At 39.4% G+C, this 14,577-nt stretch overlaps 1 protein-coding gene across 1 annotated transcript in view; it reads left to right on the top strand.

Annotated features, from left to right (window-relative positions):
• Positions 1 to 12,318, top strand: part of BMP2K (BMP2 inducible kinase) — a 276,469-nt gene extending 264,151 nt beyond the window's left edge. The window contains 1 exon segment of the mRNA XM_075352427.1: positions 7,273 to 12,318. Within this exon segment, the coding sequence (XP_075208542.1) occupies positions 7,273 to 8,663 (1,391 nt within the window). The 3' untranslated portion in view covers positions 8,664 to 12,318.
• Positions 12,319 to 14,577: the final 2,259 nt, after the last annotated feature.

Here is a 14,577-nt window from a genome sequence, read left to right as displayed (position 1 = left end):
CTGCAATAGTTCCTAAATTCAAGTCACTAGCACTGCCTTAACCCTTCATGACAATTCCATTTTTCTGCACCCCATAGTCCTCCATATATTATACTGCACCCCATAGTCCTCCATATATTATACTTCACCCCATTGTCGTCTATATATTATTCTGCATCCCATAGTCCTCCATATATTATAATGCACCCCATAGTTATTCATGTGTAAAATAGCCCTCCATATATTATAATGCACCTCTCATAGTTGCAAGTCAAATTTATGTATCAGATAGCCAAGTCGATTGCCTATAAAATGAAGGTAGTCTCACACTCAAAGCTGTAGTGGATGGTAAGATATGCAGCCTGAAAGTCAAAAGTTTAAAACATTATTACCATTTTGATCATGAGTGTAGATCTTATATATAGTAATATACATACAGTATGTAGTGGGTGAAATAGGTGCTGTTGACATGAATTTCTCTCCAGATGTTAGTAACAACCCATCCAATCCACACAGGCAAAGACATCAAACCATAGATGTCCATAAATTTAGTGATGTGTAATAATGAGAAATGACACAGGGAAAATGTATTTAAGGCTGTGTGCGCACGTTGCCGAATTTCATGCATTTACGCTGCGTATTGCACCGCAGCATAAATACATGCGACCTGCGTCCCCAGCGCAATCTATGAAGATTGTGTATAATCCATGTGCATGGTGCATTTGAGAGCGCAGCGATTTGCATGGTGAAACTTTGATCCAAATCGCTGCGTTCTAAAAAAAGCAACATGTCAATTATTCCGTGCGCTTTGGATGCAGCTCCTGCTCTGTCTATGGTGGGAGCAGCATCCAAAGCGCATGAAATCGGCTTTTATTCTGCAGAAACACTGCATCCATTATGTAGTGTTTCTGCTCCGATTTGAAGCGCACTTGTGCTGTCAAATCGCTGCAGGGGACTTTCTGCAGGGACATGACGCAACGTGCGTACATAGCCTAAGGCGGGCTTTGCACGTTGCGACATCACAAGCCGATGCTGCGATGTCGCACGCGATAGTCCCCGCCCCTGTCGCAGGTACGATATCTTGTGATAGCTGGCGTAGAGAGAATTATCGCTACGCCAGCTTCACATGCACTCACCTGCCCTGCGACCGTCGCTCTGGCCGGCGACCCGCCTCCTTCCTAAGGGGGCGGGTCGTGGGGCGTCACAGCGACGTCACACGGCAGGCGGCCAATACCGGCGGAGGGGCGGAGATGAGCAGGATGTAAACATCCCGCCCACCTCCTTCCTTCCGTATAGCCGCTGGCGGCAGGTAAGGAGATGTTCCTCGCTCCTGTGGCTTCACACACAGCGATGTGTGCTGCCGCAGGAACAAGGAACTACATCGTACCTGTCGCGGCACCGGCATTATGGAAATGTCGGAGCCTGTACCGATGATACAATAACGACGCTTTTGCGCTCGTTCATCGTATCATCTAGGATTTACACACTACGACATCGCAAGTGACGCCGGATGTGCGTCACTTTCGATTTGACCCCACCGACATCGCACCTGCGATGTCGTAGTGTGCAAAGCCGCCCTAACACTTAAAGAGAGGTGCAAAAATCCACGGAAAGTCATGACACCAGCTGAAATATATCAGTAATTAGAAAGGAATCTAGCCACGTATTGAAAAATGATATCAGCTACTTCTGTCACCAGGTTTTTGCCACCTAATCTGACAGTAGTATGATGAAGGCAAAAAGAGACCCTGATTCCAGTGATATGTCATTTACTAGGCTGCACAATGTAGCTTTTATAAACTCACTGTTTAATTAGCAGGAGATTACCATTAGAGAACTACTTGTGCTGTCATGTAGTCCAGCAGTTGCATGAGCTTGTTGGAACCCTGCTCTACATGCAAATAATGCTAGATCTGAAGTAAAGAAAACATTGATTTTATCAAAATGATAGCAAGCAGCCCAATAAGTGATACAACACTGGAATTCGAGTCCCTTTAACTTTATAACATAAAAAGGTGTCACATTACGAAGGTGCCAAACAAGAAACCTCTCATGATAGGTTAAACCAGCGAGATGTCTCAAGATCTTCACAAACTTATTGGTGCAAAACATAATGATGGCATTAGTTACAGAAAAAAATCTAAACTACTGAAAATTCCAGTGAACACTGTTGGGGCCATAATCCAGAAGTGGAAAGAACAGAATTTCACCATAAACCGGCCACGACTAGGTGCTCCTCACAAGACAGAGGAGTAAAATGACTTATCAGAAGTTGTCCAAGAGTAAAGGTCGACCTACGTGGAGCTATACAAAGACCTACAATCAGCAGGTACAACTGTTTTTTAAAAAAAAATAAAAAAATAATGCAAGCTTACCACACAAGACTCCATTACTAAACAAAAAGCATGTTAAAGCACATTTAAAGTTTGCTCAACAACATTTAGGCAAGCCTGTAATATAATGGAAAATATGGTCTTATCAAATGAGACCAAAATTGAACTCTGGATTGCAAAATACACACCATGTTTGGAGGCAAAAAGGCACATCATATCACCACCAACACCATACAAACAGTGAAGTCTGGAGGTGGGAACATCATGATGTGGGGCTGTTTTTCAGCATCTGGCACTGCCAAACTTCATATAATTGAAGGAATGGATAAATGTACCAAGACATTCTTGATAAAAAGATTTGCGTCCATTTACTTGGATATTGAAGATGAAACAAGGGTGGACATTTCAGTAAGACTATGATCCCAAACACACAGCCAAGGAAACTCCGAATTGGTTTTATAGAAAGAAAATAAAGCTGCTAGAATGGCCCAGCCAATCACCTGACCCGAATCCAATAGAAAATTTAAGGAAGGAACTAAAGCTCAGAGTTCAGAGGATCACATGATTTGAAGTGTATTTGTGTGGAAGATCGGGCCAAACCACACCTGAGCAATTTATGCAACTAGTTTCTCCTTGCAAGAGGTGTCTTGAAGCCGTCATCACCAACAAAGGCTTTTGTATAAAGTATTAAATAATTTTCAGTACTCGTGTTTAATACTTTTTCCCGGTGTCATTTCCCTTTATTACACATCAGTAAATGTATGTACATTTGATTTATTTGCTTGTGTGGATTGGAGGGGTTGTTAAAGACATCTGAGGAGAAATTCATGTCAATGGTACTTTTAGAAATATATTTAGAAAAATTGTAACATGTTTAATACTTATTTAACCCTTTGTATATACATGTACATTTGTATAGCAGAGTGGTGAGACAAATAACCGATCAAAATAATCAATACCAGTTCCCAAATATAGTGTGTTGTGCACTGTGTAGGTTATACTTCCATTCTTTGTATCCCTGCACTAGCTTGTACAGATGGTGGTTTCAGGCATGAGTTTTAACGACAACCTGTAGCTAAACTGTGGACCACACAATGGAGTGGGAAAGTAAAACTCTACTGTCTGCTATAGCTGTTCTGCAGAACAAAGTATGAGTCTTCATAAAATAGTTTATGAAGCATGTCTGGACATACTCATTCTGTATGGAGGCCCACTGTCCTATGACTAAATCAGCCCTGGAAATAAAACTGTAATGACATATTTCTGTTTCCAAAATGTCCGACGCAGAAGTCTGTCCCATAATTCTGCAATTGTGTTTGCAAATTTGCGCAAAAAATTATCCCATCTACATGCATAGGACAGAATCCTGCTATAGAAAATTCTGAAATCAGCTAAATGATAACCTAAATATTCATAAAAAGAACGGCTGGGAGAAAGAAATACTGCAAATGCTTAATGACTAGTGATGGGCAAACTCGCAGATATCCAGGATCTGCAAGACTAACCGGGCTTCAATAAAAAAAAAAAAAATATTGGGTCCGGCCTGATATTGATCCCGGATATCTGGCCTAACACCGGTCCCTATATAAGGCTACGGGGACCAGAACCCGACACTTAGAAATGGTGGTAGAAGGGATAGGAGGATTAGAGCAAGCGTACTATACTTACTGAGTCTCTGGCGCGGCTGTATCTGCTTTCGGGCCACTCACTATTCTTCCTGGGCCACTCTGCTCATTTACTTTCATGCACATTCACTGCTTCCCCACCACCGACAGTCCTAATGCCTGTGATTGTTTGAAGTCAGACGCGTCCCCAGCTTGTGTGACAGGATCTGACTGCTTGCAATCACAGACCATGTCTGCGGGTCTATATCATGGTATAAAAATAAATAAATAAATTGGCATAGGGTCTGCCCGTATTATGATACCCAGCACAGATAAAGCATACAGCTATAGGCTGCAGCCCTCAGCTGTGCGCTTATCTTGGTTGTGTATCAAAATAAGAGGAACTGCATGCGGCTTTTTGTTTTTATTATTTAAATAATTTTTAAAAAACGGCGTGCGGTCCCCCCATTTTGATACCCAGTCAAGATAAAGCCAGGGGCTTTATGAGCGGCCCTGGAGGAAGAGTGAGCGGCCTGAAAGCAGTTACAGCCGCGCCATAGACTCAGTAAGTATAAAGCACTTGGTTTATTTTTATTTTTCCTTTTATATGTATATTTTTTTCATTTCCCCGAGTTGCCGGACCCCGATCATTAGTCGGAATTCCCTGAGAACTCTGGGCCTGGGTCCGACACCCAGATACTTTTGAAACTGCGTGGATCCGATCTTTTACCGTCCGGGTTCGCCCGTCACTATTAATGACTTGAAAGTCAGGGATGGTACTGAGAATCTAGATGTAAATATTAGAGCTTCCAATTAAATATAAGAGATTCTGGTTTGGAATGGTACCAAATGTACAGCTTGATGTTCTTGTGCCTCAGGGAAATCTAAAGTAAGCAGGTTTATAATCCTGGTGTTATTAATACTGCAAACCAAATGTGCCTCTATATTAATGCTAACAGTTTAATAATAAAAGAAAAAGAAAATAATGAATCACATGATAACTGTAACCATGGTGTGCTTCTTTAAAATTACAGATGAACATCGAGAACTCATGAAAGGTTAAACAAGATAGTAAAAATAAAGGAGTACATATTATGAAGACTTACCAATTGTATAGTATTAAATATTCAATTAGGAGGATAGTGTCCAATATAGCAAAAGAATAATAAACCTCACCAGTAGATTCACAGGTAGTTCCGGAGATCTGTACATGCAAATTTCCAAAATCACACAGTATCAGAACATACAGATAAGCCAACATGAAACTCAGACAACTTTTTCATTTGAATTGCTGCCGGCAGATCATGGACGTTTAAAAGGAAAAATTATGCAACTTTATAATAGATCTTTTAATTATCAAATCCTTTCTATTTTTTGTTATGTATATTTTTGCCAGACCTGTTCTTCATGATTGGTTCATAAATGAACCTTATGTAGTTGGATCCTTCAGTTATAAATACTCCATTATATCCTTAAGGCCACTTAACACACAGCGACATTGCTAGCGATGTCGCTGGTGAAAGCACCCTCCCCCGTCGGTTGTGCGTCACTGGCAAATCGCTGTCCGTGATGCACATCACTACGTCGCTGTGGCCGGCGAACCGTCTCCTTTGTAAGGGGGCGGTTCGTGTGGCGTCACAGCGGCATCACTAAGCGACCGCCCAATAGAAGCGGAGGGGCGGAAATGAGCGGCCGTAACATCCTGCCCACCTCCTTCCTTCCTCATTGCCGGCGGTCGCAGGTACGATGTTGTTCCTCATTCCTGCAGTGTCACACATAGCGATGTGTGCTGCCGCAGGAACGACGAACAACATTGTACCTGCAGCAGCAACGATATTTGAGATTAAAATGACGTGTCAACGATATGGTGAGTATTTTTGATCGTTAACGGTCGTTCCTGCGTTTCCCACGCAACAACGTCACCAACGAGGCCGGATATGCATTACGAATTCCGTGACCCCAACGACAAAGTGGCCTTTACTTTCTGGAATCCAACCTAATGCATTTTAGTAAGAAGTAGCTGGATGAAGAAAGGAAATAGAACAGCAAAATTGGGCTACAAAAGGTTTGTTCATAGGCATTTATCATCAAGATACATAAATCCACATATGGGAAATAAAATCAAAATGATAGTGTAAAGCAAACCCATGGTAGACTTTCTTCATTTTAATGCAGTTTAATAATATTCCTCAAATGAAAATAAGAAACTTTGTGATATATCTTATCAGATAAATCTGCTTGTAGTTCTGAGATAAAATCTGTATTCAGTGAAGACTTTCCCATTACTGACGTAGGAGATGGCAGCTGTTACCAGTTAGATTCTATGATTATGGCAGGAGGGAGGAGCTAGAGGCAGAGGGAGGAACAAGTTTGTGTTTTGTGTGAAAAAAATGAATCGATTTTTATCAGTGTTTTAGATTAGATTTTCATCAGTATTTTAGATCACATTTTCATCAGTGTTTGGTCAGTGTGTCAAGTTCTTTCCTGCAGTGTTTCACCAGTGATTTTCTTGTATGGGGGAAAAAAAAATAGCATAACTTCTACCTATTGTAATGTTGAAAAAAAGAGAGCAGTCAGATTGCACACAGATGCCATCTGTATACTGTTCTTGATTTTCACAGTCCCATAGACTTGTATGGATAGTTTTGATCGATGACTGATCAAAAATGAATATATCTTCATTATTTTGGAGGGTGGCTTAAAAAGACAGACATGTGAATAGCAATAATGAAAAGGATATAAAACCAGCTCACCCAATCTGGAGAGGAACCACAAGAACCAAGATAGTGCACGGATCAGGTTTACAGCTGGGCCAGGCTGTCATAGCAAATACTCAAGGTCGATTATCTAGCATCCAATTCCGGTAATCTTCCTAAAACATATCCTTTATTCGTTGTGCATTAAAAAGTTAATTTCCCGTTTCCATAAAAACATATCTTTGCGATATATAGGGAAGATATGTTTTTATAGGAACGGGAAATGAACTTTTTAATGCACAGCGAATAAAGGATATATGTTTTAGAAAACTTACCGGAATTGGATGCTGGATTATCTACCTTGAGACATGTGAATAGCACCATAGATGAAAAACCCAACATGTCAGTGAAAAAACGAAGTTTGATTGAGGCCTAAGTACCTACAATATGCCTAACAAAATGGCCCAAAGGTTATCCAGTCAGCTGCTAAAAATTATTACACTCATGAAAAAATCCTTTTACCTGCTATAAAACACCTTAAAAAAGTAGTCATTCTTTTTGTTTACAGTCTACTTGGATAATTACATTAAAAAACTACTAACATAACTGCTTATTTATGTTGCTGGCCATAGTTTCTAAATTATTTTAATTTCATTATAGGTTCACTTGGAAAAATATCAGACAGTCTCGTAGGTCTGGAAGATTCCAAAGTACCAACCAAAAATGAAAAACAAAATATATCTCTGAAAGAGCAAAAACAGCAGCAAAATGTCCTGGTAAAGTCTTCCCAACGGGCATCAAGAGAGGGCGTAGACTCTGAAAGTGATTTTGAGTCAGACCCTCCTTCCCCTAAGAGCAGCGAGGATGATGATCCTGAGGATGAAGAAGCTTTACATGGAGACCAAGGCATCTTCCATGAAGACAATGACACAGAGCCAGAGATTATTGGACAAAGGCCCCTTTTAATGGATTCAGAGGAAGAGGATGATGAAAAGCACAGTTCAGATTCAGATTATGACCGCACAAAAACTAAGAAAACCAATGTGAAGTTAAATAGAAAAGCATGTTCCACTGAGAGTCAGCCTAGGGAAAATACCACTAAAGCACAGAGGATGGACGATGTGAAGCAGTCATCTAATCCACAGCTGGATGTATTTGGGGCTATACCATTTTTTTGTCTTAATACAGAGAAAGTTCAAGAAGAACATAGCATAAAAGAAGCTCCACCAAATAGGATGTATGAAAAAGGGAAGGATGAATTTGATGTATTTTCTAAAGCACCCTTTAATCGAAAATTAGATATGCCAGATTGTCAGTTAACACCTCCTCCTTCAGGTAATGTGGATGTCTTTGGTTTCTCACCATTTCAGCCACTTCCAATGCAGGAAGTAGAGACATCCAGCAGAGAGGATATATTTGGTTTGGTGCCATTTGAAGAAATAGCTGGAAATGAGACCCAGCAAAAAGTAAAGCTACAACGCAATTTGCAAAAAATTTCTTCTCGTCAGAGACGCACAAAACAGGAGCCAGCCAATGGCAATGGAAAGCGTCACCACGGCACCCCATCAAGTACGAAAAAGACAACCAAGCCCAATTACCGCACTCCTGAAAAAGTCCGCCGTCACAAAAAAGGAGGAAGACGCGATTCACAGAGCAGCAATGAGTTTCTTACTATATCTGACTCAAAGGAAAACATTAGCATTTCTCTTAATGATGTTAAGGATCGTAATAATATTTTACAAACAGATGAAAGCATGGTGGACCCTTTTGGTGCCAAACCTTTCCATCCTCAAGATATGAGGCCGCCTCAACATCATGGGCTTGGAGATAATCGTGGAGATCATCACCCAGCAGCAGCTGGCAGGCCAAGGCAGAGTTCACTCCTTGGAGCCTACCTCAGCGGAGATAATGCCAAAATGGATGACTTTGGTGCCGTGCCTTTCACTGAACTAGTGTTACAAAGTGTGACACAACAACAAAGCCAGCAGCCTCCATCCCAACCATTAGATTTAGATCCATTTGGTGCGGCTCCTTTTCCTTCAAAACAGTAAAATACAATTTTTATTCACAAATTCCTTTTTAAATCCGAACTTTATAGACGTCTTCGATATCACAAAAACATTATCTTAATCTTTAGCACATTTTTAACACCTAGATAATGTCTGGAAACATATTTATATTTTTATTTTAAATACTATGGCGAAAGTATAATAGCTTTAATATATGTCTCGTAAGAGAACACATTCCTACTTGTTACTTGCACTTCTGAAGTAGTTCTTATTCGTTAGCATAGCATACACATCTGTAGAACCACACAAAGGTGTATGACCCTTCTAAAACGTTTCTTCAAGTTTTTGTTTTTTTACACTATTGTTTTATGGTGGTCTCTTTGTTTAACTTATGAAGGCCGACCATTCTTGTTCCTAGTATAGACATGACCATGTGTCTTTTAACCCGAGCTCAACAGCCTCATACATGGTCCACAGTGGGATCATGAATGTTGGATGTGTGAAGCTGGCCTAAGGAGGGTATAACATGATAATACATTATGTATACTGAGTTGCCTTTTGGGACATTTACATGTAAATCCATGAAATGAGTCCAAGATTAAAAAAAGGATGCGCTACAAATATATACCTGCTCTTATACTATGTTGGTATGTTTCTGGCATCCCAGATGACTACTTTAGGAGATCAATGGCAGTTGTTCTTTCTGGAGGGGAAACTCATTTGAAATACAGAGATTAAATATGGCACATTTAAAGGGGCTGTTCCAGTGCAAACATAATTGGTCCGTCTCTGAATTTGTCCTAAGAAAAAAAAAAAAACAACTAACAGCGGAGTACTCACCTTCCTCAGGTCCACCAGTGAATCTCTGCCACTGCTCTTGGTATCTGCCATTGGCTGCAGCGCTGAAGTTAACGTCATCAGCTTGGCAGCCAGTGAGCTCAGTGGAGTGCCCCTCTCCCGCACTGTCAAATTGATGCTGTCACTATATCTAATGCCAGACATTGGGAGCAGTGGCAGGCACTTGCCGGTGGACCCAAGAGAGTTGAGTACAGCTACATTTAAAACAAAATGCAACAAAGGATGAATTATATTTGAAAGAGAACAACCCCTTTGACAAAATTTTGCTTAAACCATTTACTGTGCAAAGTACATAAAATTTAGAATTACACACAATGGAGGACGACAGTGTGTGCTACACTCCAGGAATCAGCTGTATGTCCTAAATTGTTAAAGTAATCACATAGAGACTTTAAAACATGAATGTTGCCAAATTGGCAGTTAAGTTTTTATATTAATATTTTGCTACATTTGTATGTTTTTCACTAAAAGACAGGAACTGTGTATGGTCTCCTGATACCACTACAACTTGTGACATATATTGTCATGAAAAGTTACTGTCTGGAGAGCCATTGAGGAGTGATTCTGTTTAATCATTGGTTTAAGTGTAATGTGTATAGATGTGTGGAAACCACAATGTGTTATAGTCAATATTCAGGGTACCACTATAACTATGTTTACTTCTGATACCTGAAAAATGTGACACACATCTGAGTGCAATGCGAATGGCGCCACATTTTCTTATATACAACATGGATCCTGCAAATCATTTTTTTTTAATTAGGATTTGTTATTTCTATGCTTTGCATATATCCTTATATAGCATAATATTGTCTTACAAGTAGTTCTATAATAAGTTAGTCTTGTTCAACAGATTTCTCAAAAGTTCCTAAATTAGTTGTTGCCTCATTTCTCATCTGCTGTAGTACAGAAACATGAACAGCGCTTATCCAAAGTCACTCTAAATATTCCCACATTTTCCAGAAAATCTCAAAATCGTTCAAGGCTAGGTGCACATTAAGTCTTTTTGGAGCCGAAATTCCAAGTTTTTGAGGAGTTTTGAGATTAGGAGGAGGATTTGGAGTTTACTCTCACTTTCAGCTCAGTATCTGCTTCAAAAACTCTTTGAAAAATTTTGTTTGTACATATCCAAAAGAAAATGTTATTCCCACCCAAGAAAGCTGATATACACAAATGTATTAGGAAAGTCCAAGTGCAAAGTGAATATCAAACAGCTGTGTTTCCTGAACCGAACTAGACTGCCATGAATGTTGCATGTGAAAAGCCAGCCTATGAATGGTGTAATATGCTGATATATTCTATATGTTGAGTTGACTTTTGGGCCATTGACGCGTAAATTTCATCAAAGGAGTTCTGAATTAGAAAAAGGATTCCATAAGCACAAGCTACAATTCCAGCCCTGCCCATAAACTGGTGGTCCCCAATATTTCTTACCTTGAGACTCATATTTAGCTCCGAGAGACACAACTGAAATGACAGTTAAAGCTTTCCCATAGCAATCACACCAAGGCAGTATACCTACATGCAGGTGTTCCCACCTCACCCCCATTCAGTATTCTTGGATCAAGTACGTCCACCACACTATCACATCCAGCTTCAAGCAACCCTCTAACTGCCAGTATCATCCTATATCCAGCTTACTATATTTATCTCTCAATCCTCATGGCCAGCACATCCAGGTCTGATGTTCTATGTGGGGCTACTCAAACAATTCACTATCTGTAGACCTCTTCATATCTATTTGCTGGTGCTAATGCACTAAGCTGGAACACTGCCGCAAGCCACTCATCATAGACCCATGAGCCACCTGTCGCTCCCAAGCCACAAGTTGAAGACCCTTGCTATAGACAATATCGGAATTAACAACTCCATTGGGCTGATTCATCAAACGGTTATTGCATATTGAATTCTGTTGCAACATAATTTGAAATGTTGTTAAAGTTTGGTAATTTTCGACTAGCACCATCAAGTTTTTGACAAGTTGGCAGAGCTTAGCTGAGACAGGGTGTAACTGAGAATGCCAAACATTTTCTACATAATTTTTTACCACGTTCTCCGGTCAACTGCAGTTCATTCCTTGGGATGGCAAATGTTAATTCAAAGATGCCCCAAATTCATTGATGAATCAGGGCCTATAAAGGCCAGTGAAAGATATTCAGCACAGTCTAATTAATGGGACAAAACAATGGCTGCTGACATAATATGAAATAAAATATTAAAAGTTTATTGTGAAATGCTTACAAAATAAGGTATATGCCATGTCGATAATTAGCAGTGTATTATGATATGAATGTGTAAATGTGCCCCATTTCTGGTAGGTTGCATTGGCCATCTAGTAATTCCAATGCAACAATTAACCATTAATTGGTTTATTGAATATACCACAAAAAATGACTTTTTTTTATACTGGTCAAGACTATATAGTCCACATCATTTGGCTGAATAACTAGCTTCGTTTTTTTTATTACGCCTAGAGTATAGGCTCTTTTTTATTTTTATATTCTGACAGACACCGTAGTTCTGGGTTTTATATCTATTGAAGTCATAAGTGAACATTTTGGAGAAAACCCTGTTTTTATGAATTCCACAGAAACTAGTAAAAGCAGTATTTCCAGACTAGTATATGTCCAGTTTCAGTTCTTCTAAAAGTAATGTTTGCAAAGGGAAATAGCAATAAGGAACTCTGAAGTTTTTTTATTTTTGAGGGTCAGCATTTACGGTAGTACAATATCTGTTTGTTTGGATGTAACTAGGTATAATACATGCAGAAGATTGTACCTTACTGAGTTTTTAAAAAAATAAATAAAACAGTTCCGAAAAGATGTTCGTTTTCAATGACTGAAATTCACGTGTATTCATTCTCAATAATATTCGTAGAAAGGGTTATTGATTTAAAATATATTTATTCTTGTATTTAAAAGGAATCAATATAACAAGTGCTCACCATGTATACGAGCTCCTGCCTTCTTGTAAAAGTTGGGGTAATAGATGCAAAACAATTAGGATGACAGACATCACTTGTCGGAATCATTGAGGCTGTTTGGAAAATAGGTTAATATGAGTTTAAAAAAAATAAAAAATTAAGCCATTTCATCAATTAAAAAAAAAACAAAACTTGGACAATTTTTATACACATCAGCCGTTATTATAATTTAGAAGACTAAATACAGTTTCCTGCTGTATGTGTAAGAATTGTAATGTGTTTGTAAAACTTGGACGCTATACGGTGGCTTTGTGCAGAATCCAATTTGTTTTGTACACCCATAGACTTGAATGGGTGCGTCTCCTCCAACACTAGTGCATGGTGCGCTTTTATTTAATACAGATTCAGCCTATGGCACAAAAAAACTCGGACAGTGTGAGTGACATTGTCGTTACGGTTAGCAGTTGTTCAAAGCCGTAGCAAATGTATCAGGGTAACCAGGAGTACAGACAAAGTAAGAAAAACACCATATAAAATAATATCTTTTAACTATATTGATTAAAAGTAAGGCCTATTCAAAACGGGAAACAATCAAAATGAATCCCCAATAGGTGATCAATATAGAATAATAAGGAAAAGCCAAATCAAATAAAACGCAAAGAAAACTGACCCTATATAACCCTAGGTCACCCTACCTGACAGTGGAGGGTATGAAGCCTTGTAGGAGGTTAATCTTAACTATTAACTATTAGGCGCCCACGAACAAAGTACACTGTAACCAATAGATCTTGGAATAATAATAAGTTCCGCATGTTTAAAAAAAAAAAAAAAAAATGTTCTTGTGCTGAGAAAATCTTATATCTGTGTCAATGCTATGTACTATGGCTATGTACTATGCAATGGCTGCGTCCAGTGTTGGACTGGGGTGTCTGGGGCCCACAGGGGAGAATTGTCTCTAGGGGCCCACGCTATAGCTAAATGCAAATACCTATTAGCTGTTTTCCCAGTTATAGTGTAGCATCAACTGTAAAATACAGGAGACATCTGCACATAGTTTGCAGTAAAGGGTTCTTTGGTGAAAACAAGTTATCACCGATCCACAGGTTAGGTCGGTGATAACTTATTGATCGGTGGAATCCAACCAATGGAAACCGCACTGCTCGTAAGAATGTGAAACTTTTATCCCTTGTGAAAAATGCAACGGTAGCTCGGATGTGTGACCGCAGCTCCATTGATTCTCTTTGGGGCAGCCAGATAAAAACAAGTGCAACACTCAGCAGCCACTGAGGGAATGAATGGATCAGTGATTGTGTCGTACATGAGCTCCACTTTAATGGAGATAAAAGTTGCACATTTCGCTGATCAGTGCGGGTCCCAGCAATCGGACCCCCACTGATGAATAAATTATTACTTATCCTTAAGCCTCGTTCACACGTTCAGTATTTGGACAGTATGTTACATCAGTATTTGTAGCCAAAACCAAGAGTGGGTGAAAAATGCATAAGTGGTGCCCGTGTTTCTATTCTACTTTTTCATCTGATTTTACCACTCCTGATTTCGGCTTACAATTACTGATGTAAAATCCTTACCAAATTCTCAATGTGTGCACAGTGTCTTAGAAGAGGTGATTACTTGTTTTCACCGGACAACCTCTATAAGTGCATATTTGCTACAGTGTAATAATCACAGGACAGGGAGGGGTTAAATGTTCAAGTATTCTCTACTGGAAATAATCTTCCCCTTATTGATAGAGAGAAAAAGTGATCCCCATACACAACACAATCCACTATACCAAGACCAATATTACCACATACAAGAGAGAAATAACGCCACACCGTGACCAGACCACATATTACCACCATATAGTGATTGAATAATGATCATGAATAAAAACCACAATACTAAAAACACTAATATTACTTTCAGTGCCACTATACACAGGAGCTCTGTATATAGTGTCAGTGTACAGGTAATACATTGATCACCGGGGAATTTATAGACAGAAGATCTGTATATAGTGTATAGGTAATACAGTGATGACTGGTGATATTATACACAAGAGCTCTGTATATAGGTTATAATATACAGGTAATACAGTGATCACCAATGACGATATACATAGGAGCGCTGTATATTGTGTGTGTCTGTCTCTCTGTACATGTAGTACACTGACTT

Source organism: Anomaloglossus baeobatrachus, chromosome 1 (genome assembly GCF_048569485.1).
Source record: "Anomaloglossus baeobatrachus isolate aAnoBae1 chromosome 1, aAnoBae1.hap1, whole genome shotgun sequence".
Taxonomy (NCBI): Eukaryota; Metazoa; Chordata; class Amphibia; order Anura; family Aromobatidae; genus Anomaloglossus; species Anomaloglossus baeobatrachus.
Note: the sequence above shows the minus strand (reverse complement) of the source record. Positions and strands in the feature narration are given on the sequence as shown.